Source organism: Mrakia frigida (assembly GCF_051309035.1).
Source record: "Mrakia frigida strain ATCC 22029 unplaced genomic scaffold BDY24scaffold_21, whole genome shotgun sequence".
Classification (NCBI taxonomy): domain Eukaryota; kingdom Fungi; phylum Basidiomycota; class Tremellomycetes; order Cystofilobasidiales; family Mrakiaceae; genus Mrakia; species Mrakia frigida.
In genome coordinates, this window is record NW_027481260.1 from 567,387 (window position 1) to 588,309 (window position 20,923).

At 54.5% G+C, this 20,923-nt stretch overlaps 6 protein-coding genes across 6 annotated transcripts; 4 read left to right on the forward strand and 2 right to left on the reverse strand.

Annotated features, from left to right (window-relative positions):
• Nucleotides 1-31: 31 nt before the first annotated feature.
• On the reverse strand, nt 32-8,171 carry SLH1 (RNA helicase). The gene is made up of 29 exons (XM_076637906.1): nt 8,010-8,171; nt 7,269-7,526; nt 7,016-7,193; nt 6,728-6,938; nt 6,519-6,646; nt 6,319-6,438; nt 6,221-6,233; nt 6,050-6,144; nt 5,881-5,959; nt 5,784-5,797; nt 5,516-5,717; nt 5,338-5,450; nt 5,154-5,246; nt 5,000-5,082; nt 4,916-4,932; nt 4,725-4,846; nt 4,307-4,597; nt 4,160-4,214; nt 4,021-4,097; nt 3,874-3,945; nt 3,756-3,788; nt 3,669-3,685; nt 3,499-3,602; nt 3,208-3,402; nt 3,039-3,133; nt 2,872-2,952; nt 2,668-2,778; nt 1,753-2,588; nt 32-1,677 (listed from the first exon to the last, which is right to left on the reverse strand). The coding sequence occupies exons 1-29, from the start codon at nt 8,108-8,110 to the stop codon at nt 204-206; spliced, it is 5,268 nt and encodes a 1,755-aa protein (XP_076495458.1). The 5' UTR covers nt 8,111-8,171; the 3' UTR covers nt 32-203.
• A 900-nt stretch (nt 8,172-9,071) lies between these two features.
• BDY24DRAFT_442601 (uncharacterized protein) lies at nt 9,072-11,243 on the reverse strand. Its single transcript, XM_076644699.1, has 4 exons — nt 10,944-11,243; nt 10,422-10,861; nt 10,036-10,092; nt 9,072-9,566 (listed from the first exon to the last, which is right to left on the reverse strand). Exons 1-4 carry the CDS (start codon nt 11,219-11,221, stop codon nt 9,196-9,198), a joined length of 1,146 nt encoding a protein of 381 aa, XP_076495459.1. The 5' UTR covers nt 11,222-11,243; the 3' UTR covers nt 9,072-9,195.
• Nucleotides 11,244-11,509: 266 nt separating this feature from the next.
• On the forward strand, nt 11,510-12,789 carry IES6 (Ies6p). The gene is made up of 5 exons (XM_076637749.1): nt 11,510-11,726; nt 11,792-11,876; nt 11,955-12,132; nt 12,235-12,374; nt 12,468-12,789. Coding segments are annotated over exons 1-5 (465 nt in total). The 5' UTR covers nt 11,510-11,724; the 3' UTR covers nt 12,528-12,789.
• A 72-nt stretch (nt 12,790-12,861) lies between these two features.
• On the forward strand, nt 12,862-13,967 carry BDY24DRAFT_442603 (uncharacterized protein). The gene is made up of 3 exons (XM_076644700.1): nt 12,862-13,315; nt 13,453-13,652; nt 13,792-13,967. Exons 1-3 carry the CDS (start codon nt 13,142-13,144, stop codon nt 13,934-13,936), a joined length of 519 nt encoding a protein of 172 aa, XP_076495461.1. The 5' UTR covers nt 12,862-13,141; the 3' UTR covers nt 13,937-13,967.
• Nucleotides 13,968-14,260: 293 nt separating this feature from the next.
• BDY24DRAFT_393902 (cation diffusion facilitator family transporter) lies at nt 14,261-16,716 on the forward strand. The gene is made up of 5 exons (XM_076641115.1): nt 14,261-14,667; nt 15,125-15,208; nt 15,299-15,428; nt 15,508-15,744; nt 15,822-16,716. The coding sequence occupies exons 1-5, from the start codon at nt 14,327-14,329 to the stop codon at nt 16,407-16,409; spliced, it is 1,380 nt and encodes a 459-aa protein (XP_076495462.1). The 5' UTR covers nt 14,261-14,326; the 3' UTR covers nt 16,410-16,716.
• Nucleotides 16,717-18,107: 1,391 nt separating this feature from the next.
• On the forward strand, nt 18,108-20,521 carry ARO4 (3-deoxy-7-phosphoheptulonate synthase ARO4). The gene is made up of 14 exons (XM_076641116.1): nt 18,108-18,157; nt 18,219-18,288; nt 18,359-18,562; nt 18,672-18,709; nt 18,779-18,806; nt 18,878-18,969; nt 19,047-19,077; nt 19,139-19,179; nt 19,263-19,390; nt 19,474-19,508; nt 19,613-19,780; nt 19,929-20,060; nt 20,145-20,173; nt 20,268-20,521. Exons 1-14 carry the CDS (start codon nt 18,138-18,140, stop codon nt 20,341-20,343), a joined length of 1,092 nt encoding a protein of 363 aa, XP_076495463.1. The 5' UTR covers nt 18,108-18,137; the 3' UTR covers nt 20,344-20,521.
• The last annotated feature ends 402 nt before the right edge of the window (nt 20,522-20,923 follow it).

Consider the following 20,923-nt stretch of genomic DNA (forward strand, 5'->3'; position numbering starts at 1 on the left):
GCCTTCCTCTCCACCTTAAAACGTTCAGGCCTCAGCAGCAACGCCGACCTGTGTACTGTATGTTCTACGGATACTCTAAGAAGCGATACTGACGAAGAATGCAAAACAACGAGCGAAAAAAAAAGCAAGGGTAGTTCGAAAATCTAGAAATCGCGTCGAACCTCTCCTTCGCCGACCTCAACCTCCCACAAACCTCCCCCTCCTCACTTCGCCCCCTCGACCACTGGCGCAGACCCAGGCACATGCCTAACCGAGTTATCCTTCACCACCTCCAGAACCTTCGACGCCTTCTTCGCCTCTTTCTTCCTCGACTCAAACAGCTCCTTCTCTCCCTGCATGCACTCGTCCACAATCCGAGACAACCGATCCTTCACTCCATCCCAGCCCTCTGGCTCTTCTAAGCCTTCCTCTCCTCCAGGCTCCACGTCGTAGTAGGTAGGGTTCGACTGGACTCTCCTAGCGAGGAAGGTGTGCGAGAGGAAGTCGATTCCGTCCTGCCTCGAGATGATGTTCCCTCTCCTCATCTCCGCCTGGATGGCGTTCCGAAGAGCTGGGGTCCGATGAAGGGTTGATTCGAGGGGTAGTCCGTCGGCGAGGAAGCGAACGAAGGAGTCTCGGTGCTCGGCTTGACACAGGAGGACGAACCGTCCGGTCGGAGGAGGGGAGGCGGAGAGGGAGGAAGGGATGGGTTGGACGGCGAACGACTGCATCTTGAAGAGCTCCTGCATCGAGTAGTTCCTGATTTGACGATCGCCTCCTCGAATGGACTCTCCTGGTCGAAGCTGAACGTATTGGGTGGACATGACGACGACGGTCGAGGCTCGAACGGGGAGAGTCCAGCATGCCTCTCGAGGGACGACGAGGACTCCGATGACTCTGGAGGCGAAGAGCTCGAGGACGAGAGAAACGTCCGAAGGGGAGAGAGCGTCGTGGTAGATTCCGATTCCGTGGAGGAGAGGGTCGACGAGGGTTCGATCTCGAAGTCGTCCGAGGTAGGGTTCGAGTTGTTCCGCCGTCGTCCCCAGGAATCCGTTGATGTCCATCTCCGTCCCCGACTGGGTGATGAGATCCGACGCGACCGACAAGCATTGAGTCCTCGACGAGACGAAGAGGATGGCGGGCTCTCCTGGGGAAGCGTTGATCGCGTCGAACGTCGGTTTGCTCATCGATTTGAAGAGCATCGCCGAGTGAGGCATGTTGAACGTCTGAACTGTTGTCGAGAGGGCCGATCCTCGATCCTTGGGTCGGAAACTGATGATGGAGAGGGGATCGACTCCAAGCCATCCTCCTAGGTCGACGGGATCGTTGAGGGAGGAGGAGAGTCCGATGACTCGAACGTCGGCGACCTTCGAAGCGGCGAGGAGTCGAGAGATGGCGAGTTCGTATCCGTCGTCGAGAAGATGGAGGTCGTCGACGATGATGAGGGAGAGGTCTCGAGCCCATTTGTCGATCTGAGAGTGGGAGAGTCGAGCGAGGAGGGCTTGGGGATGGGTGATGGAGACGGATCCGGCTGCTGATCCTTCCTCCTGGAAGTCGGTGGGCTTGAGGAGAAGCGGGAAGGAGATTCCGAGCTGCTCTCCGAAAGTAGATTGGAGCCTTGATGCGAGATCTCGAGCCGAGTGTCGTTGAGCTGTGACGAAGAGGACCCGAGCCTGAGCGTCGTGTCGGAAGGTGTTCCTGAAAGGCAGCGACGACAAGATTGGGCATCAGGGAAGCTCACGAAGCGATAGAGACAATGACGGATGAGCTCACCAGATCGCCAGCTCTCCCAGCACAGACTTCCCCGAAGCTCCAGGAGCGCAAACAAGGACGTTCGCTTGACTCTGATACGTTGACCAGAACGACTGAGTTTGGATCGCGTTGAGAGCTCCGAACTCAGACGCGTAGACGGCTTGAAGGGGAGCGTTTCGAAGAGTGGAGATAGGGAGGTAGGGGAGGTCGAGAAGAGGAGTGTGAGCCGACGAGGGATGAGGCATGACGAGGTTCTCGAACGAGACGAAGGCGGAATCTCCTGCTTCCATCCATCGATCCGACGTGACTCGAATGGTGACCGAAGGAGGACGTTCCGAGCGGATGGGGATGATGAAGTCGAGGTGGATGGAGGAGGTGCTGGGACGGAAGAGGACGTTGGCCCATTGAAGGATGTTGACTCCTTCGTGATCCTCGACCCAGACGTAGAACGGTTCCGCTGTTCCGTGAGCCTTCTCGTTCCATTCGAACTCCCTGTCGAGATCGATCCCGATCTCCAGAAGATCGTGGCCGAGAGGATGGAGGACGTAGCGGATTCCGATGGTGGGGAACTGTTTCGCTGCCGCCAGAAGAGCTGCTCCGTGCATCTTGTTGAGGTGGATGAGGATTCCGAGGTCGTCTGCGTTCGAAGCGGCGAGATCCGAGACTGGTAGGTCGTCGGCGAAGCGTTGGAGATTGTAGAGGACGTCCCGAGAGAGGTTGAACTGGGACATCGGGTGGTCGAACGGCCACATCTTCTTTTCGATGGCTTTGCTGAGCGACATGAGGACCGACGACGAGCCTGCCCAACGACGACTGATGGCGATCTCCAGGAGAGCTCGAATGATACGTCCGGCATTCTGCGCATTGGAAGAGAAACGAGAGTCAGGGTATGTTTCTTTTTGCAGCACGAGGAAGCACGGAACGAGAAGAACGAACCTGTTGAACGAATCCAGTGTCCGAAACGAGAGCGAAGTCCTCTACGTAGGCCTTGGAGATGTAAGCCTGGAGAAGGATGTTGACCTTTCCTTGACTAGTATCGGTTCCACCCTGAAGAAGTCGGAGGAAAAGAGAGTCAGAGACGTCGAGCAAGGAAGGGAGAGGACGCGTCGAGACTTCAAACGCGGCGAGATCGAAACTCACTTTCACTTGACAGGGAATGATTTCGTCCATGAGATGCTTCAGTTCTGGGAGCTCCGTCTCTCGTACTTGGATTTGATCGAACTGCATCGTGGAAAGACGGACGACGACGATGGTCAGCTCTCGGGGAAGTGGGCATCTTCGTAGGAAGGGGAACCAGCGAAACGAACCTCCGTTGACATCGAGAGCATCGCAAGAACATCGGCCTCCGTCATCTTGGGCTTGAACTCGGTGTTGAAGACCTCGATGGACTCGACTCGGATGTCTGCAAGAGGAGGGGACGAGAAGTCGATCAGCGTCTCGTCTCGGGAGTCGAAATGAAAGCTCGACTCGACTCACAGTACTTCGCAGCAATCCTTCCGAGATCGGTCACCAACATCTTCCCAGTGATTTGGTCGAACTCGATCATCTTGGCTTCGACGAGCTTCTTCGCAGCGAGCGTAACGAGCTGATTCCTCTTGTTTCCGAGTTGAGGATCGTCGGCCGTCACGTCGTGAGGCATACCGTAGTTGAAAGGGTTCTTCTTCATGCGGACTGGAGAGACGAAGACAGAACAAGAGGATCAGCGATTAACTTCCTGAAAAGCCTCGAAGCGGTAGAAGACGAAAGGAGGAGAAACGAAAGACGCACCGAAGAGATACGTGTATCCCATCCACTGGACGGCTTCGTTGACGTTGGTGATGGTTCCAAGAGCAATCTCGGCGTTCATCGAGTCGATCATACCGGCGACAAATCTGGGAGAGCAGGAAGGAGATGATCAGCGACGTCGTTTGTTCGACCGGAAAAGACGTTGAACTCACTTCGACTCGATGGGATGCTGAAGAAAGAGAGTACAAGAAGGGTCAGAGGGTGGTTTCACACGAAGATGAAAATAGGAAAGGTCTCACTTGAGACAGAATGGCGTCGAGGTAATGGTCCAGCTGTGGAAGGGAGAAGAAACGCGTCGGTCAGTCTTGCTCGTCTTGTCATCGAGCCCACGCAAAAACAGACGGTAGAGAAACTCACCTTGTCGTGAGTCGTGCAGATAAACCCAACTCCACTCGTCTCGTATCCCGGACGACCAGCTCGTCCAAAGATCTGGAGTCGTTCGAAAGAGGCAAGTCAGAACCGAGCTTGATCGAAGGTCGAGCCGAAGCGAAGAAGAAGACGAACCTGGAGCACGTCGAGGATCGAGAGGTCCTGGAACTTTCCAACAGACGAGTCGTAGACTTGCGTCCCCTTGATGATGACTGCGAAGCAAAGAAGATCAGCTTCGGTCGGTGATCGAAGAAGAGAAAGCAAATCGACGCACCAGCGTGAGCGGGAAGATTGACTCCCCATGCCAGAGTAGCAGTACAGCAGAGGACCTACGATTTCACCCCAAAAGAAAACAAAGAGTAAGCTCTGTCGTCTCAAAACGAACTAAATACAATCCCAAGCGTATGGGAGAAGAACTCACCTTCAGACTCCCGCTCTCGAACATCCTCTCCGTCAAGTTCCTGTCACTCCTCAGCATTCCAGCGTGATGGATCCCAATTCCACAGTCGAACAACTGCTTCATCTCCTTGTTCTTGCTCATCGAGAGGTCCTTCTTGAAATACTCCCATCTCGGGTTTCCCGAGCAGTCGAACTCTTCGAGGATCCCTTCCTTCGAGGCCATCTCATGAATCGTGAGGCCTGTTTTGACGGTTTCCTTTCGAGCGTGAACGAAGACCATGACTTGGTGACCTTCTCGGACGAGTTCGGCGACCTAAGAGAAAGAGAAAAGGCGGAGAGACAGGAGGGGAAGGGAGAGTAAGCGAGGTCAGATAGACGAAAGCAAAGCGGAGTCGAGTTGAAGATTGAGAGAGAGAGCTGGAACAGGAAAGCGAACGCACTTTTTCGAAGACAACCTCGTCCATGTTCTTCTTGGCGATAGCAGACTGGGGTTTCCCTTTGATTCCGAGGAAGTGCTGCTCGAGAGGAACGGGTCGGAAGGACGCGTCGAAGAAGAAGAGACCTGAGAGGAGGAGGAGAAGAAGAGGTGTTAGAGAAGATCGCCCGCTTCAAAGGTTAGGATGGGACTGACCGTGGTATCGAGAGACTCTGCAGAAGTTCGTGGAGGTAGAAAGTCAGTGAACGTCAAAGAAGGGAAGGAAAAATGCGAGCTCACCTCAGGAAGTCGCTGACATCGACGTAGTTGGGGAGAGTAGCCGAGAGACCGACGATTCGAATGAGAGATTGAGAAGACTCGACCTGGTGAAAATAATGAAGACTTGATCAGCATGCGAGGATGACGGACTCGAAAGAAGAGCGTCCAAGCTCACCTGCCGCAACGTCCTCGCAACGATCGTCTCGATAACGGCTCCTCGCTCTTCGTTCAGGAGATGAACCTCGTCAATGATGAGCAGCTTGACTTTCTGTGAAATCAAACGAGAAGCAGGCAGACAAAAGAGGTCAGCAATCTCGCTTCTTCGAACGAAGTCGACTCGAAGAAACGGAAAAACGCACACTAGCCAACTCTCCCTCTCCCGTCGGTTTCCTTGTAACCACATCCCACTTCTCCGGCGTCGTCACGATGATCTGAGTATCTGCGATCTCCTGCCTCGAGAGCTGCATATCACCTGAGAGAACCCGACACGCGCGTCAGGCTTTGTTTTCGTTCTCCCTCGTCGTGCGAAAGACTCACCAGTCAACTCCCGAACCTTGATGCCCACCCAAGCCAACCTCTTCCCAACCTTCCTCGTGATTTCAGCGGCGAGAGCCTTCATGGGAGCGACGTAGATGATCTTGAAATCGTTTCGAGCGATGACAGGGACCTTTCCCGCTCCGGGGAGGAGGTTTTGAGAGAGGACTCGAAGAATGGACATCATTGCTACGTCCGTTTTACCCTGTGGTAGTCCGAAAGGGAGAGATTCAGCATATGAGGCGGGAGACGAAAGAGGGAAATAACGAACAGCTCCGGTGGGTGCTGCGATGAGGAAGACAAAAACGGGCCGCGTCAAGTCAGAAAAGAAGAAGGAATGAAGGAGAGGCGAGAGTGCTGAGGCGTACCACAGATGAGCAGATTCTCGTTGGTGCCATAGGCTGTAGGGAAAACGATGCTCTGAATCCTGTTGAGAGCCGAGTATCCCTGTTGAAGAGAAAAGACGAGAAGCGACGAGACAGTCAAAATCGAGTCGTCGAGTCGTCGAGCAGGAGGATCGAAGAGACAGAAACGAACAGGGAAAGACCCAGCACATAAAGGATCGAGCTCGGTGATTGGGATGAGTCGTTCCGAAGTCTTGATGGGGATCGGGTTTGAAGGCGGGATGACGACTGAGAGAAGAGAAGCAAAGATCAGCCATCCCAAGAGGAAGACGCGGAAACAGAGGCAATCGAAGGCAAAACTTACCTTCCTCGTGAAGCTGATGAAATTAAACCATGAGGGTTGGGGTTTGAGCAAGGAACGAGGGCAGAGAGGACGTGTTCAGGCTACGATGAGAGACTCACTGGCCATTCCTCTCGCGTCGTCCCAACAGGCAGAGCGAACCGTCCTCCGTAGCTCATCCCCGAGAGAGCTGACTTGGCAGCTTGATAAACGTGAGGGTACTGAATTTCAGGGGCTGCAGCCTAGATGTTAAACAGAGGTAGAAAGGGGAGAGGAAGTCAGCTCGACGCGTCTTGGGGAAAAGGAAGAGAACGAAACGAACCTCGAGCAAGTTCTGAGGTCGGTTGGCAGCCATCCTCAGCGTCGCAGCCATCATCTCATCAGCTTCCTGTTGGTTTCGAGGCATCCGAAGTTGAGAAGGGTCGTCCGAAGAGGCGAAGTTGAAGAGATCTGGACGGGACAGCAAGACGGTCATTTTCAGTCGTCGTTCGTTTACACACGAGAAAGTCGAGGTGAGAAAACGAGACTCACCATGACCGGCTCTCTTGATCTTTTTCTCCTTGATCTGCATCTGAGCTCCGGGTCTATAGCTTCCAGCTGCCGAGGTCGCTGCCGACGACGACGAGCTCTCCTGCTGGAGGAGTTGACGAAGAGGGACGTGGTTGGTCGAAGGGATGTAGAGATGAGCGTTGTCGTTGATAGGTGGAAGAGATGATGGGAGTTGAGAGGAGTTGGAATTAATCTGGAACAGGAGTAGAGATGAGCGTCCGTTCCAGGACGTGCGAGGAAGAGGAGCACGAATTGAGGTCTGCGACTCACTACGTCTTTCAAAGCTCTGATCAACGAGTCTCGATCGCAAGCGATGATCTCCTGCACCAGGTCCCACCCTCCGTCATCGAACCCAATCGTGTCCAGTAGTCCAGAAGCAACGTCGTCGGGACCCTGGGATCCGGAAAGAAGGGAGAGGATGTGAGGGAGAGGGAGGGGTGGTTCGACGCTGTTTCCGCAGGAAAAGGTAAGAAAGTCAGCTTTGTTGGGTCTGGCTGCAAATCTTGTAGAACTGAGGACATACGAAACGAGTTTGGCGATCAGGATGTCGAGCTCTGGTGCTTGTTGAGCTGAAGATGAGCCAGAAGCGACGGGCTCGTCGAAATCGAACGGCGAGCTTGCAGAAGGCGCGACAAAGGCCTGTGGGACCGATTGCGGTGAAGATGGCGCAGACCAAGTCGGCAAGACGACGTATCCTGGTTCGGGTAGGATGGAAGATCGGAATGGGAGGGGGGGGAGTGCTGGGAGTGTGAGGCTCGAAACTGAGGGAAGGGGAGGGAGGCTGGAGGAGGGAGGAAAAGAGTGAAGGGGTCAGCGGCTGAGCTTCGAAGGCAATCCAGCTATTGATATAGCTGCTCCGCCGACATGTGAGCCCAACATCATAGAGAAAAGCTGCCGAGCTCGATAGAAGAGAGTTGGACGATCCAGCTCTTGGGTCGAAGCTCAACTCGACTTCTCCTCCTTCCCTCCTGTTGCCGTAGGCAGCGCTCGGAAAACAGATAAACGGCCAGAAACCCCATTCCCATGCTACTCAGCTCTCACTGGTAGACTTGATCCCACAAGAGCTCGAGAGAATGAAGGCCGAGGCCATCGAAAAAAACAAGACGAAACTGTCGAGCTCAACATCGACACTTCGTCTCCTTCCGACCTTCCTCCAACCCTACTGACTTCGTATCAACATGGTTCTAGCATCCCAGATAGGCTCCCAGTCTACATACCCTTTCTGGTGACTGATGCCTAGAGAACGAGGACGAAAAGGACTCACTCATCGATACCATCTCGTTCAGCTCCTCCAGCCTCGTCTGCTCCTCCTTCCGACCTCAAGAAGAGATCCAAGAGATCCTGAATCGACAAAGGTGCAGCCATGAGCTGCTTCTTATGAGTTGGGGACGTCGAAAGAGAAGGAAGGTCGGTGTGGTGGTTTGAGGTGAGTCGTCGAAGAAGGGAGTCACGAAAGCAAGGTTCGGCTCAAGGAAACGACGGCTCCCAGAACGAGGAAGAGTCACCCTCTGATGTTCGATGATTTAAGGCATCGGGTTCACTGGATAGACTACCGAATTCACATCTCTTTGGGACTTTTGCCTCCGAAAGATCTAGCGGAGGATCATTCTCAGGGTGAGTCCCTCTGAAGTTGGTGAGCTCGACGGCGACCGTTTATTCTCCTTCCTCCTCTCATCATCGCGTTCGATCGTGAAGCAGTCGAGCGGCTCTACAGTAAAGGAGGAGCCTGGGACCTGGGGCGGAGTGTCCGTTGAGACGAAGAGTTGTGTTCAGTTGGAGGAGGAAGTACCGAGGGACTGGAGAGGCTGGGAAACGGAACCCCCACCGGTGGACGCAGAGGAGGGTGCGGCTAGGACTGGATGAGAGAAGGCTGGACGTGTCTATATTTGTTTATAGAGTACGGCCCCATTCATTTGAATCTGTTTCGATCGTTGATTGATCTTCGACCCTTCCAACGCTTCACTTCTGAAGACGCGTTGCAAGATCATCGTGCGTCGTGTCGCGTAGTCGCCTCAACTTTCCGCTGCACTTGCGTTCAATCTCGTCAGGGCACCAGTCTAGCAACATGAACTTAAATCTTGCAGCTAATCAAGTACAGAGAACCAACTGGGAATTGAATCGGTAGACAAGCGCGTCGGGGCCAAAGTTATCAAGCGATCGTCCAACTCCTCCTTCTTGCTCCTGTCCCCCCTTCCAGTTAACGAGGCAACTACGGCTAGAAAGAAATGAAACTAGTCTAGAACAGCAAAACTCACAAAAGAAGCCGAGTCTCGGAAACTACAACTCCGAGAGCGAAAAGAGAACGACCACCTTGGATCCGCGACGCGTCCCGTTTCGACGACCCGATCCTTCGAAGATGGGTTGATCCTTGACGTCGATAGGTGAATGAGGATGTGTTCTCTCGGTTCGAGATAGACTTGTTGTTGAATTTGAAACCTTCCCATTCTCGCTCACTCTTCAACAACCCCTACCCATCCTCCCGACTTCAACTCAACCCTCTTGACTCCTCTTTCCCTCGGACTGATGTACATGGGCGTATCCTTCCTCTGAGGGGCGGGTCTGGGAGCGTGAGGTTTCTTTTGTCGATGAGGTCGAAGAGGAGGAGTGTCAGAAAGGACGAGGAGGTCGATGAGAGGGAGAGGAGGGGACGAGGAGCTCGAAGAGGTGGTGGAAGAGCCAGATGAGGAGAGTTCCGACGAGTTGGAGGAGTATCGAGAGAGAGGTTCGAGGAGGGAGGATGCTTTGGATCGAGCGGAGTCGAGGAGCTCGTTGGTGGCTTGTGAGAGGAGGGTGGTTTGTTGCTGGACGTCCAACTTGAAAACTGAGAACGAGGTGGGGAGGTGAGAGAGCATGCTTGGGCTGAGGAGTGGTACGTAGGTAGTTTTTAGAAGAAGAGATGGATGCAAAGAGGATGTGGTGGTTGAAGGTGAAAGAGGAAGATCGTTTCGCTTCGCAGGTTTGAGCAGGAAGCGATGATGGCTGCCAGAGAAGAAAGGAGGTCCGGCTGCCGCGTCGCTTCCGCCCTCGCTCCTCCTCTCCCTCCGACCCCTGAGCGAGAGGCTGAGCTCTCAACCGCGGAAGATTTTCCACACCACTGAGAATTACTCATTGCTACACGAGGCTGAGACCTGGAAGAGGTCAGAGGAAGTAGCTGGGATTGAGGGAGAGAAAAACGAGAGGGAAACCAAAGAGTCGAGCTCAGAACTCTCAATCCGCAAGGCTGCCGTCTCCTCTAACCTCGCTTCCAAGGGAGCCGGCAGATTAGATGACAGGAAAGCTGTGGTGCTCACCTAGCGAGATATCTCGTACATAAATCTCGGCACAGGTCCAAGATTGGTGAAGGCAGCCTGAGAAAATGGAAGATCGTGGGAAGGAAACATGACGATTCGAGAGTCGAACAAGGACGAGGCAGATTCTCACTGAGGCTGTTCTAAGCTCGGAAACGAGAGACTTCAGATCTACTAAAACCTCAGTCCAGTCTTTCTGCGAGGGAAACGAAGAAACCTCGCCTCGCTTCTCCAAGCGAACGCGTCTCATTCATCCTCTTTCGTCGTCCCCTCCCCTCCCCTCCAACCTCAAAGATTCTCCGGAATCTCGACCCATCCACCAACCTTCATCTCCACCGTACTCTTCCTCTTTGGTTTCTCTTCCTCCTCGACAGAACCACCCGACGCACCTCCAACGCCGCCCGTCTTCCTCCCTGGTCTCCTCGTCGCCGCCGACGGAGAAACGACCACAGGAGTAGCGTGTCTAGTCGTCTTGGGTCGAACGGGATCTGCGACGGTAGAGGTAACGGGAGGAGCCGCTGGGTCGTTGGTCGGTGAGGAGGAGGAGAAGGAGGTTGGGTTGGGAAGGGAAGAAGAGGTGGCGTGGACGGACGCGTCGTGAACTGGAGGTCCGTCTGACGATGAAGGAGGAGTTTTGGTAGGACTGAGATCGGGAGGGGATGAGCTGATGGAAGTGGATTGATCGAGATGGGAGAGGGAGAGGGAAGATTCGAGGGAGTGGGTAGGATCGAGAGGCGAATGGTTGTGGGCAGGCGAGTGTTGAGCGCCTCCGGATCCGACGATAGGGAGAGCTCGAGCTCTGGATCTGGGTGAGAGAGGAGGAGGAGAGCTGAGGGCGAAGAGAAGAAGAGAAATGGAGTCAGAGCGAGAAGTCAGTGAGGGCGAAGGGAAAGAACGAAGGGAGAGCTCACCATCCGTCGACGAGAAGGTAGATCTGTGGAACAGCTGGTCGACTCGAGCTGGGTAATCCTCCTGTCTCTTCTTGTCCTCCTCGTCGCCTGGAAGATTTGCTCTCGACGGATGGGGCGGAAGAGACGTCTCGAGAGGTGGAAGGGGAGGAAGCGTTGGAGGAGGAGCGGGGTCGACCAGGGAAGAGGGAGGGGACTAGGTTCATGAAGCCCTTCTTGGAGTGACGGTCGATAGGATGAGGTTCGTGAGGACTGGAATCGGTCATGGGAGCGGCAATCATATGTTTGAGCGTTTATGGATGCTGGTGGTTTGGAGGAAGAAAGGTGGAGAGCCGGCGAGTCGAGCAAAAGAAGGAAGTCAGCTGAGATCAGCTCGAGTTCAAGAGGGAGAGAGCGGGAAAGTTGAGGCTGTTAGATCAGAAAAGCTGGCATTTGCAGATCTCGAAGGAAGGATTAAATCTCGCAAGGAGCGTAGGAAAAAGTTGGAAAGCTTCAGACGATCTGGGAACCGGAGCGGTGAGCTCATCAGAAAAGAGAGGGAGGAGGGAGGGTGAGACTTAGTCTGGTGAACCGACCGTCCACGAGCCGTTCTCGACCCGTCCTCCCCTCTCATCTGAAACAACAAAGAATCGAACGGAAGCCAGCTGTGGTCAGCAATGAGCTTTTCTCTCGAGATAAAAAAGACCCGAAAAGGGAGGTTGTCGTCGTAGTGGACCTGATCAACTTTCGACGACCTCCTCCTTCTTCCTCCCAAACCCTCACGAGCTCATTTCTTCACTTTACGATGTGAGTACCGCCTTCTTCTCTCACCCAGTCATTTCTCTGCTCACTCCTCTTCTTCCATTATCCAGGTCTTCTTCTAAATTCAAGAAGGGCCGCGTCCCAGGTCCTTCTCGACTCGGATCGCCTCATCAGGCTGGATCTCCAGCTCCTTCTGTACGTTCCTTCACCTTTCTCGAGCTCTTGCTTCTACGAGAAGCTGATAATGACCCTAATCTCTCGTTACGCTACCAGGCCATGGTCGAAAAAGCCTCCTTCTTCCACCATCCTCGACCGTTCAAGGATCCTCATTGGCAGAGGAAGAAGGATGCCAAAGGGAAACCTCGAAATCTCAAGCAGGTTCTTCAGGCTGAGAGGGATAGATGTCCGAGGAGGATACTGGAGTCGGGAGAGCTCGGGGAAGCACTTGGATGTAAGCGAAAGGGTCTTTTGGTCAATTGGTCGAGCTTCGAAGAGAAGGAAGGAAGGAGCTCGAGAGCTGACCTCGACGCTTCTTCCCTTCGTTCGTTCTCAGACACCACCCTTCATCCTCCACCCTCCCTCTTGCCACCGAAGAAGTACTGCGACATCACTGGACTCGTCGCTCCGTACAGGGATCCCAAGACGACGCTGCAGTTCCATTCGAAGGAGGTTTACGAGGTGTTAAAGACGCTGGTGAGTCGACTCACTTCGTTCATTTCTACTGGAGTATGTCTCCTTCTTCTCCAAGGTCAAGCTGAACTCTCCTCTTGCTATTGCTCCCCCCAGCCTCCCGGAGCAGATCAAGCCTACCTCGACATCCGAGGAAAGGGAACCGCCATCCACTGAGCCTCGTCAAGCCCTCCCCCTTCATCCACCTCTCCTCTTGCGCCACCAACACCATCGCACCACTCCATCCTATCATTCCCTCACGACAATCACGAACCGAACGATCACGATCTACTCCACACGTCGCCGGCGGGAAGCAGGAGGGGAGGAGAAGGAGGAGATGGACGACAGGAGTCGGACACGTTGTGTTCCTTCCTTTCCACTAGCCTTATCTCGTACGAAGCCTCACCTCAACAGCTCGAGGCCGATTGTATGTATGACCTTTCTTAGACTCTATATCGCACCCGCCATCTTGAGAGCAGAACTGGGGCAGCTTCGATCCAATCTGCGACGACGCGTCGACTCTCGTCCATCCCTCATCACCGCCCTCCCTTCCTCTCCCAAATCACCTCAACCCGGGCAATCTAGGTTCTCCCACACAGCCTCCGCCACCTTCGAATCACCCATCCGACACCTCAAGCCTTCCCAAAGTGACAACCAACGGCCAACCTAAACCTTCTCGTCGCTCTCGTCCCGCTCGCTCGATTCCTGATCGACGACCCTCCTCTCGTTCGCCATCCCAAATCACATCCCCTTCCCTTCCCCTTAACCACCAACCTCAAAGCGTAGAGGAGATGCTAGCGAACTTCACCAAACCGATGTATAAACGACTCGGGTCGACGGGAGAGGAGACGGGAGGGCTGAAAGGAGGGGATCAGGAGGGGAGAGAGACGGACGCGGGAGCGGATGCGGTGGAGAGTTTGGGGACGAGGTTGAGTTGGGCTAGGATTGGTGGTGCGGACGCTAAGGTGAGTGCGCTTGACTTGGTACGAGGAGAAGACAGGAGGGAGAGCGGGAGGGGACAGGATGTTTTTGGTAGGGAGGTCGAGCTCACCTCCCGTCTCCTTCTTTCCCTGATTCGATTCTCGCGGGAACGAAACAACAGAGTCCCACGACCCCGGCCTCACCCACCAAACCCAAACCCAAATCCAAGGCGAGAATCCTGCATCTCGACCCTCCCCTTGCGATCAAAAGAGACGACGGGAACGGGACGGGACGAGGACGAGGACGAGGCGGGAGAGATCAGGGTTTCTTGGATCGGCCGGCGAGGAGGCTGTTGTTCAGTGTGACGGGGTGTAAGGATGGGTGAGTGCGGACGTCTTCTCATATGTTTTGGGCCGAGAAAAGAAGAAAAAGAGCAACAGTGGGACGGGCTGACTCTCGTTCCCTCGTCGTTCGTCTCCTCCAATCACCCTACCTCCGATCAACCCTTACCAACTCTAAGAAACCTTCCTCGTCTTCCACGAGATCCTCTACTCCTCCCCGTCGGTTCTCTGTCCATCCGTCCGTGTCGCCTTCGTCGCCGGGAGGAGGAGGGAGCGGAGGGGAGGAGAACGAGCGCAAGAGGGAGGGTGCGATTCGGTGCTTGAGGAGGAGTGTTTGGGAGATGTTTGAGGAGGGAGGAGGGAACGGGAGTGGGAGGGGAAGGGGCTGAGGAGACGGAGGCAGACAGAGACGCGTCGTTGTTTGGATCGGGTTGGTCGGGTTGTTGTTTTGTTTTGTTTTGTTTTGTTTTTGGATTCATGCGGTGAGAGGTAGATCATTCCTCTCGGACAGCCTGCCTCTCTCTCTCCTGCAATCAAAAAGAAAACCTTCTCTCTTCGCAGCTCTTCCTATTCATCGCTGAACTGTGCCGCCGTTCGATCGTTGAAGCTCAGCCCTCTCCCTTCTCTCTTCTTTTGATTCCCACATCCATGACCTCCCTCCCTCCTCCTTAATAGTTAACCAAAAGAATCCCTGTTCCATTTATCCATTCTTGAATGACCACCCTCACCCGTCGCTTAATCTCCAACCCTCTTACTCGATCCCCGCCTCAACCTCCTCTGCGTTTCCTCTCCCGACGAACGATGGCTTCTTCTTCCTCCTCTTCTTCCTCTTCCTCCTCCTCCTCCTCCTCCTCCTCTCCACCTCCTCCACCCACCAAGCCCTCGCACGACCACTCTCACTCTCTGTTCTCCTCTCACTCGCACGCGCACGACGTTCCTTCTCCGGATGCTCTCAAGGCCGCTCTCACGGGCGGAGGAGATCGAGGAAGCAGGATTACCCTCCTGGGACTCGCTAGTAACGTCGGATTAACGGGCTTGAAGGTTTTCGCAGGATGGTGAGTAACTTTTTTTTCTAATCGTCCAGAGAGGGAGAGCAGAGCGAGCGAGCGAGCAAGCGAGATGGGAAGGGGAAGGAGGAGGACGGGGCGGTCGGTCGTCCGACCTTCTTGGAGAGAGTGCTCCAACATGGTAGAGGAAACTGGACAGCAGGAGGAGGAGAGAAGGAGCTGTATGCGTCGTGTGTAAAGTACAAGAGGTGAAGAGAAGAGCAGAGAGACGCCCTCTCGATCCGGGAGGGGTGGTGAGCTCATTCCGTTTGAGCTCTTCCATCTTCTCGCTCGTGCTTTCCTCGTTTTTCTCGAGCTCTCCGCTCGATTTCAAGCGCATATAGTCGCTCAGTTGGGCGGAATATGCGTTTCTACACCTCCCCGAATCACCCATCTTCCCTGTCGAACCCATCCCTCCGAAACAACCTCGAAGCTCACACCTCCTCCCTTCCTTTCCTTCAAACAGGCGATTCAACAGTGCCTCCCTCCTCGCTGAAGCAGGTCACTCGGCTTCGGATCTGCTGGGAGATTTTGTCACTTTGTTCTGCTAGTGAGTTCATGTCGAACGAGGAGTGGGAGAGCTCAAGAAAGGAAGATGGACTCAGGGCTGATCTTCGATCTCTCGACCTTCCGTTTCCAGCAACATGTCTCGCAAACCCCCTTCGAAACTGTTCCCTTTCGGACTAGCCAAGTTCGATACAGCTGGGATGCTCGCTGTTTCAGCTATCCTCGTGATGGGATCCATTGGGATTGGACTTCATTCGTACCATGTTCGTCGTCCATCCCTCCGCTCTCTCAGTCTCGTCATTCTTTTGCTGACCTCTTCCTCTCCTTTCGACCGCGTCGTAGCTTCTCTCCATCCTCCCTCTCCCCGACTCCAACATCCTCTCCCACCTCCCTCACCTCCCCACCTTCCTCCCTTCCCACGCCGGACACTCCCACTCGGAAGCCGTCGTCGACGCAGCTGGGATTCTGGACCCCAACGCTGCTTGGACGGCGTTGTTGAGCGTGGTGGTGAAGGAATGGCTGTATAGGGTTACCAAGAAGGTTGGAGATGAGGAAGGCAGCTCGGTGCTCGTTGCTAATGTGAGTTGAACTTGAGTTGAACGTCTCTCGTTACTCGAATTGATTCCAACGCGTCTCCCTCCTTCTGCATGTTCCAGGCCCTCCACCACCGCTCCGACGCCTTCACCTCCTTCGTCGCTCTCCTCTCCATCCTCGGTTCCTACTTTGGACTTCCCATCCTCGACCCTCTGGGAGGAATCTTCGTCTCCCTCCTCCTCCTCACCCAGTCCTCTAAACTCGCCTATTCCTCCACCCTCTCCCTCCTCGACGCGTCGTGCCCGCAGGAGACGCTCACTCAGATTAGGAACAAGGTGGAGGATATGAGGCTGGAGGCGAAGACGAACAACTGGCATGGAGCGGGAGCTGCAGAGGTTGGAGCTGGAGAAGGGAAGGAGTGGGGACTGAAGAGCGTGAGAGGGATCAGCGTGGGTGGAGGTGCGAGGGTCGAGGTGGAGTTGGTTTGGAAGAAGGGACAAGGGGTGGGGTTGGAGGAGGTGGAGAGGGTTGGGAAGGGAGTCAAAGAGACGTTGGAGAAGGAGGAGGGGGTTAGGGAGGTGAGTCCTTTCGTTGTTTCGTTCTCTCGAGACTCGACTCGTCGACCCCATCGACAACCATCTGCTTTGCGTCGAACTCGGTTGCCTCGCATCAACTCTTCCACCATCGACCCAAACAAAATACCGAACTGACGCGTCGTCTCTCCCTCTCGCCTCGTTCACTAGGTCAAGATCCTGACCTCCGAAATCGACTCGCTCGACTCCCTCGAATCCGAGCACGATCACTCCCACCACGACCACTCCCACCACGATCACTCTCACGACGAGCCCTCTGCTCCCAACGGGAAGGACAAGGCGCTTTGAGCTTCGTCGCGTCCCTCCCGTCGCTCTCCTCTCCTCCCGCTCGCCCTTTTCGTCCGAGGGTTCTTCGCAGGATTTCTAGATAGGGTTACGATACGTACAGGTCGGATTCGATATACGTATGATTTTCTTCCCACTGCAGGTTCCTTTACCGTGAGAGGAAGAAGAAGGATTCGGAGGATGGGAAAGGGCAGAGTTGGGTTCAAGTTGCAGGAGTTGGGTTTGAGCTTGGTGAGTCTTTTCTGGGGGAGGGAAAGGAGAGCCAGTTGAGGAGACGACGTAAAGGCTGATCGAGGTTAGTTTTGGATGGCACCGTTCAGTTCGTCCAGCAGCAGGAGAAGGAATCCTTCTTCGTCCCGTCGCGCCGGTCGTTCCAGCACTTCCACCTCGTCTCCCTTCGGTTCTCGACGAGAAGCGGACGCACCAGCGATATCGTCAGCGTAATAGTACCTCTACACGTCTACCTCCTTCAAACCATTCGGCCCAACCACCTCGAAGTCGCGTCGTCTTCGATGAGGAATCGGACCAACTACACGTGGCCATCACCTCCTCCTCCTTTCCTACATCCACCCTTTCCTACAGCTAATCAAAAGCACCTCAGAAGAAACTTTTTCCAACTCCGATGGACTCCCTCACCATCTCAGATTCAATACATTTCCTCTCCCTTGCGTCTTCGACCTCGACCTCGTCGTCTTCGTCTTCCCAAACCACCTTCAAATCGACCTACCAGCCTCACTCTCCCACCCTCGACCCAAAATTCTCTTCGGAACCTTCTTCACGTCCTCGACCGCCTCAACAACTCCTCGGAGGAGCATCCAAGGACGCGTCGGATTCGAGTCCGACGACGACGACGACGAGAGGGACGAGCAACCTCGAGGGAGGAGCAACAGAAAGACGAACGGTCCTTCATCAGGTAGCGAAGAATGGGAAGTCGTCGATCCCGCTTCTCTCGTTGAAGTGGGAAGCGTGCGAGACTGGGGAGAGCGACGGGAGGAAGAGCGAGAGTGAGGATGACCACGAGCAGTTGAGGAGTGAGTGGGACGAAGGGGAGGTGGTGAGACGGGGGAGAGTGAGGAGTAGTACTTGGGGTGGAAGGTGACGAGGAGGTGGCAGGAAGGAACTGTTCGGCGAAGGAGGAGAAAGAGGGTTGGGTTTGAGTTCGACGCGTCGTGTTTTGTTGTTTCTTGGTTGTTTTGGATATACCTTTCGTTCTCGTAGCTGATATGTACTTCTTGAAGCCAGAGAACGAACATGGTAAGACTGTATGCGTATTGTGGAAGCAGCATTGAGCTCTGAATGAAGAGATGCGTTTCGACGAACTCAGCTCCGATCGTTTTCGACCTTTCTTCCCGACTTTCGGAAGGTTTTCATTCACAGCTCTTCCAATCTTGCCTTACTCAGACCTGGATCGCTACAGTGGGAGAGAGACATGCCCTTAGGCTTTGGTTACTGACCTGTGAGCTCGATCGCGTTTGTGACTCGCCCTTCCCGCCCGAAAAAGTCGAAGCCAGGCTTTCCCCTTGACCTTCCCAACTTCCAACTCCCCTCCCTGCCTCGAAAATGACCACTACTCCTATCTAGTGAGCTCTAGTCCCTGCTCTACCCTCCTACGAACCCATCCTGACTGCATTTTCTTCGCAGCCTCGACGACAAAAGGATTCTCGGCTACGAGCCTCTGATCCCTCCTCAGCTTCTCACCCACGAAATCCCGGTCAGTTTCAGGCCTCTCTCTTTCCCTCTCCTTCCTCTGACATTTTTTTCATATCTTTTATCTTATCTAGGTCCCTGAGGCTTCTCGAGCTACCATCGGACGAGGACGAAAGGAGTCTGCCGATGCCATCCACGGACACAACGAAAAGATCCTGGTCATTGTCGGACCTTGCTCGATTCACTCTCCTGCTGAGGCTCTCGAATACGCTGCTCTCCTCGCTGGAGTCATTGACAAGTACGAAGGGCTCGTGCTCGTCATGAGGGCTTACTTCGAGGTGCGTTCAGGGCTCACTATGGTGTGAGAGAAGAAGCAGAAGCTGATCCGATCTTTTCGCCTTCGACACCTTCCAATCCCTTCCCTTCCCTCCGTCACCACCTTTACAGAAGCCTCGGACGACCGTTGGATGGAAGGGACTCATCAAGTGAGCTCACAGATGCCTTCGCTATACCCACAAGCTCTCACTGATCAACTCTCTTGAGCAAATCTTCAGCGATCCCGACATCGACAACTCCTACAAGGTGAGCTCTGAACCCCTTCTGTCGACTCGGCGCTGTCTGACATTTCTCGTCCTCTGTTTCTTGTCTCGTAGATCAACAAGGGTCTCCGAATCGCTCGACAGCTGCTGGTGGACATCACCTCGATGGGAGTTCCCGTTGGTTCTGAGCTTCTCGACACCATCTCGTGAGTTCTTGAGCTCGAAAGAGGCGAAGGAAGGAAGGTTGAGCTTGGGCTGAAATCTCGTTTGTACTCTTCTTCAGCCCTCAATACATCGCCGACCTGATCTCTTGGGTGAGTCGACTCTCCGCTCCAAGACAGTTCTGTCGAGTTCTCACACTGACCTTCTCTGTAGGGAGCTATCGGTGCTCGAACCACCGAGTCGCAGCTTCATCGGTGAGCTTCGACCTTCCTCCCTTCTCCTCCCTCCCACGTGCCTCTTCGTTTCGAACTGACGCTTCCTCTTTTGCGTTTTCCAGTGAGCTCGCTTCTGGAGTCTCCTTCCCTATTGGATTCAAGAACGGAACCGATGGATCCGTCAGTGTGGCCGTCGACGCTATGCGAGCTTCCTCGCACCCTCACGCCTTCTTGGGAATGACCTCGCAAGGTTCGTCCGAAACCACGTACTATCCTTCCTTCCTTCCTTTCTTCCCAGATTCTGACCTCTCTCGTTCTTCCGTCCCCTATCAGGTATCGCTGCTATCGTCAAGACTGCTGGAAACTCTGTTCGTCTTCCTCCTCTCCCTCTTCTTCCAGCTCATCTCGTCTCGTCCGCGTCGTATCGTTGCCGTTCTCGAGCTAACCTCGCCTCGTTCTCGTCTCTCAACAGGACGTCCACGTCATCCTTCGAGGAGGAACCCACGGACCCAACTACAGCCCCGAAGATGTTCAGGCTGCCGCCAAATCGATGAAGAAGACCCAGCCCGATCTCGTTCCCTCCCTCATGGTTGACGCCAGTCACGGAAACTCGCAGAAGGATTACCGCAATCAGCCTAAGGTGAGCTTTTACTCTTCTGGCATTGTTCCTTACCCTCCTTTGCTCGTCCTCTTCCTCGTTCTGAGGCGGGAAGGCCGAGCGAAGGATTCATCGACGCGTCTTTCGAAATCTCCGCTGACTCGATTTCCTTTCTCTCGCTATCCTGCAGGTCGTCGCCTCCGTCGCTTCTCAGGTCGAGGCCGGAGAGCCTTCCATCACCGGTGTCATGATCGAGTCGAATCTGGCTGCTGGACGACAGGACGTGCCTGCTGATGGGTCGCTCAAGTACGGAGTTTCGATTGTGAGTCGCTCGTCTTTCTTTTCTCTTTTCCTCTTCTCTTCCTCGTACATAATCTGACCATCTTTGGCCTCTCGTTTTGTTCAGACCGATGCCTGTGTCGACTGGCTCACCACGTGAGTCCGACTACCTGCGTTCATCGATTCTCGACAAGTCGCGACGAGACTTCTCACTGACTCCCTCATCTCCCTTGTCTCCTCCGATTCGCAGCGTCGACATGCTCGACTCTCTGAACGCTGCTGCCCTCTCCCGGATGGCTGCGAAGAAAGCTTCCGCTTCGAAGTAAACTCAACCTCGACGCGATCGCCTCTCTCTGTACCAACAACCCACCCACCCACACACGCTCAAAAGATGACATGCTGTTCATCATTCCGTACCTCTCGGTTCTGATCTGTGAGGAGAGCGGAGAGGTGGGAAGGAGAGAGGAGAACGGAGTGGTGAGGTTGGAAGAGAGACAAGAGGGAGAGCGCCGGACGGTGAGCTTGGACTTCGAAACGGCAGCAACTTGAGTGCGAGAACAGGACGACTCACCTCTGCGAGCGAAAAGCCTGCGATGGTGGACGAGAACGTCTGTGCTGAGGCCCTGGGGGGACGGGAAGGAGGAGAGAGAGGCGGAGAGCCTGAAGTTGAGCTTCTGGAATCACAGACTCCCGGCTTTGCCACACACACATGTGAACCTCGAGATGGCAGATCTAGGATCTGGTATCTATCAGACTAGTGCGGACGTTCGTCGCGCGCGCTGAGAAAGACAGAGGAAGGTCAACCTCGAGAGAGAAACGAGGAAGCGACCTCTGCCCTCAAGAGGGCTCTTTCGTGCTGCATTTTTTTCGCGGCTGATACTAGTTCCCTTTCAGTTGAGATCATAT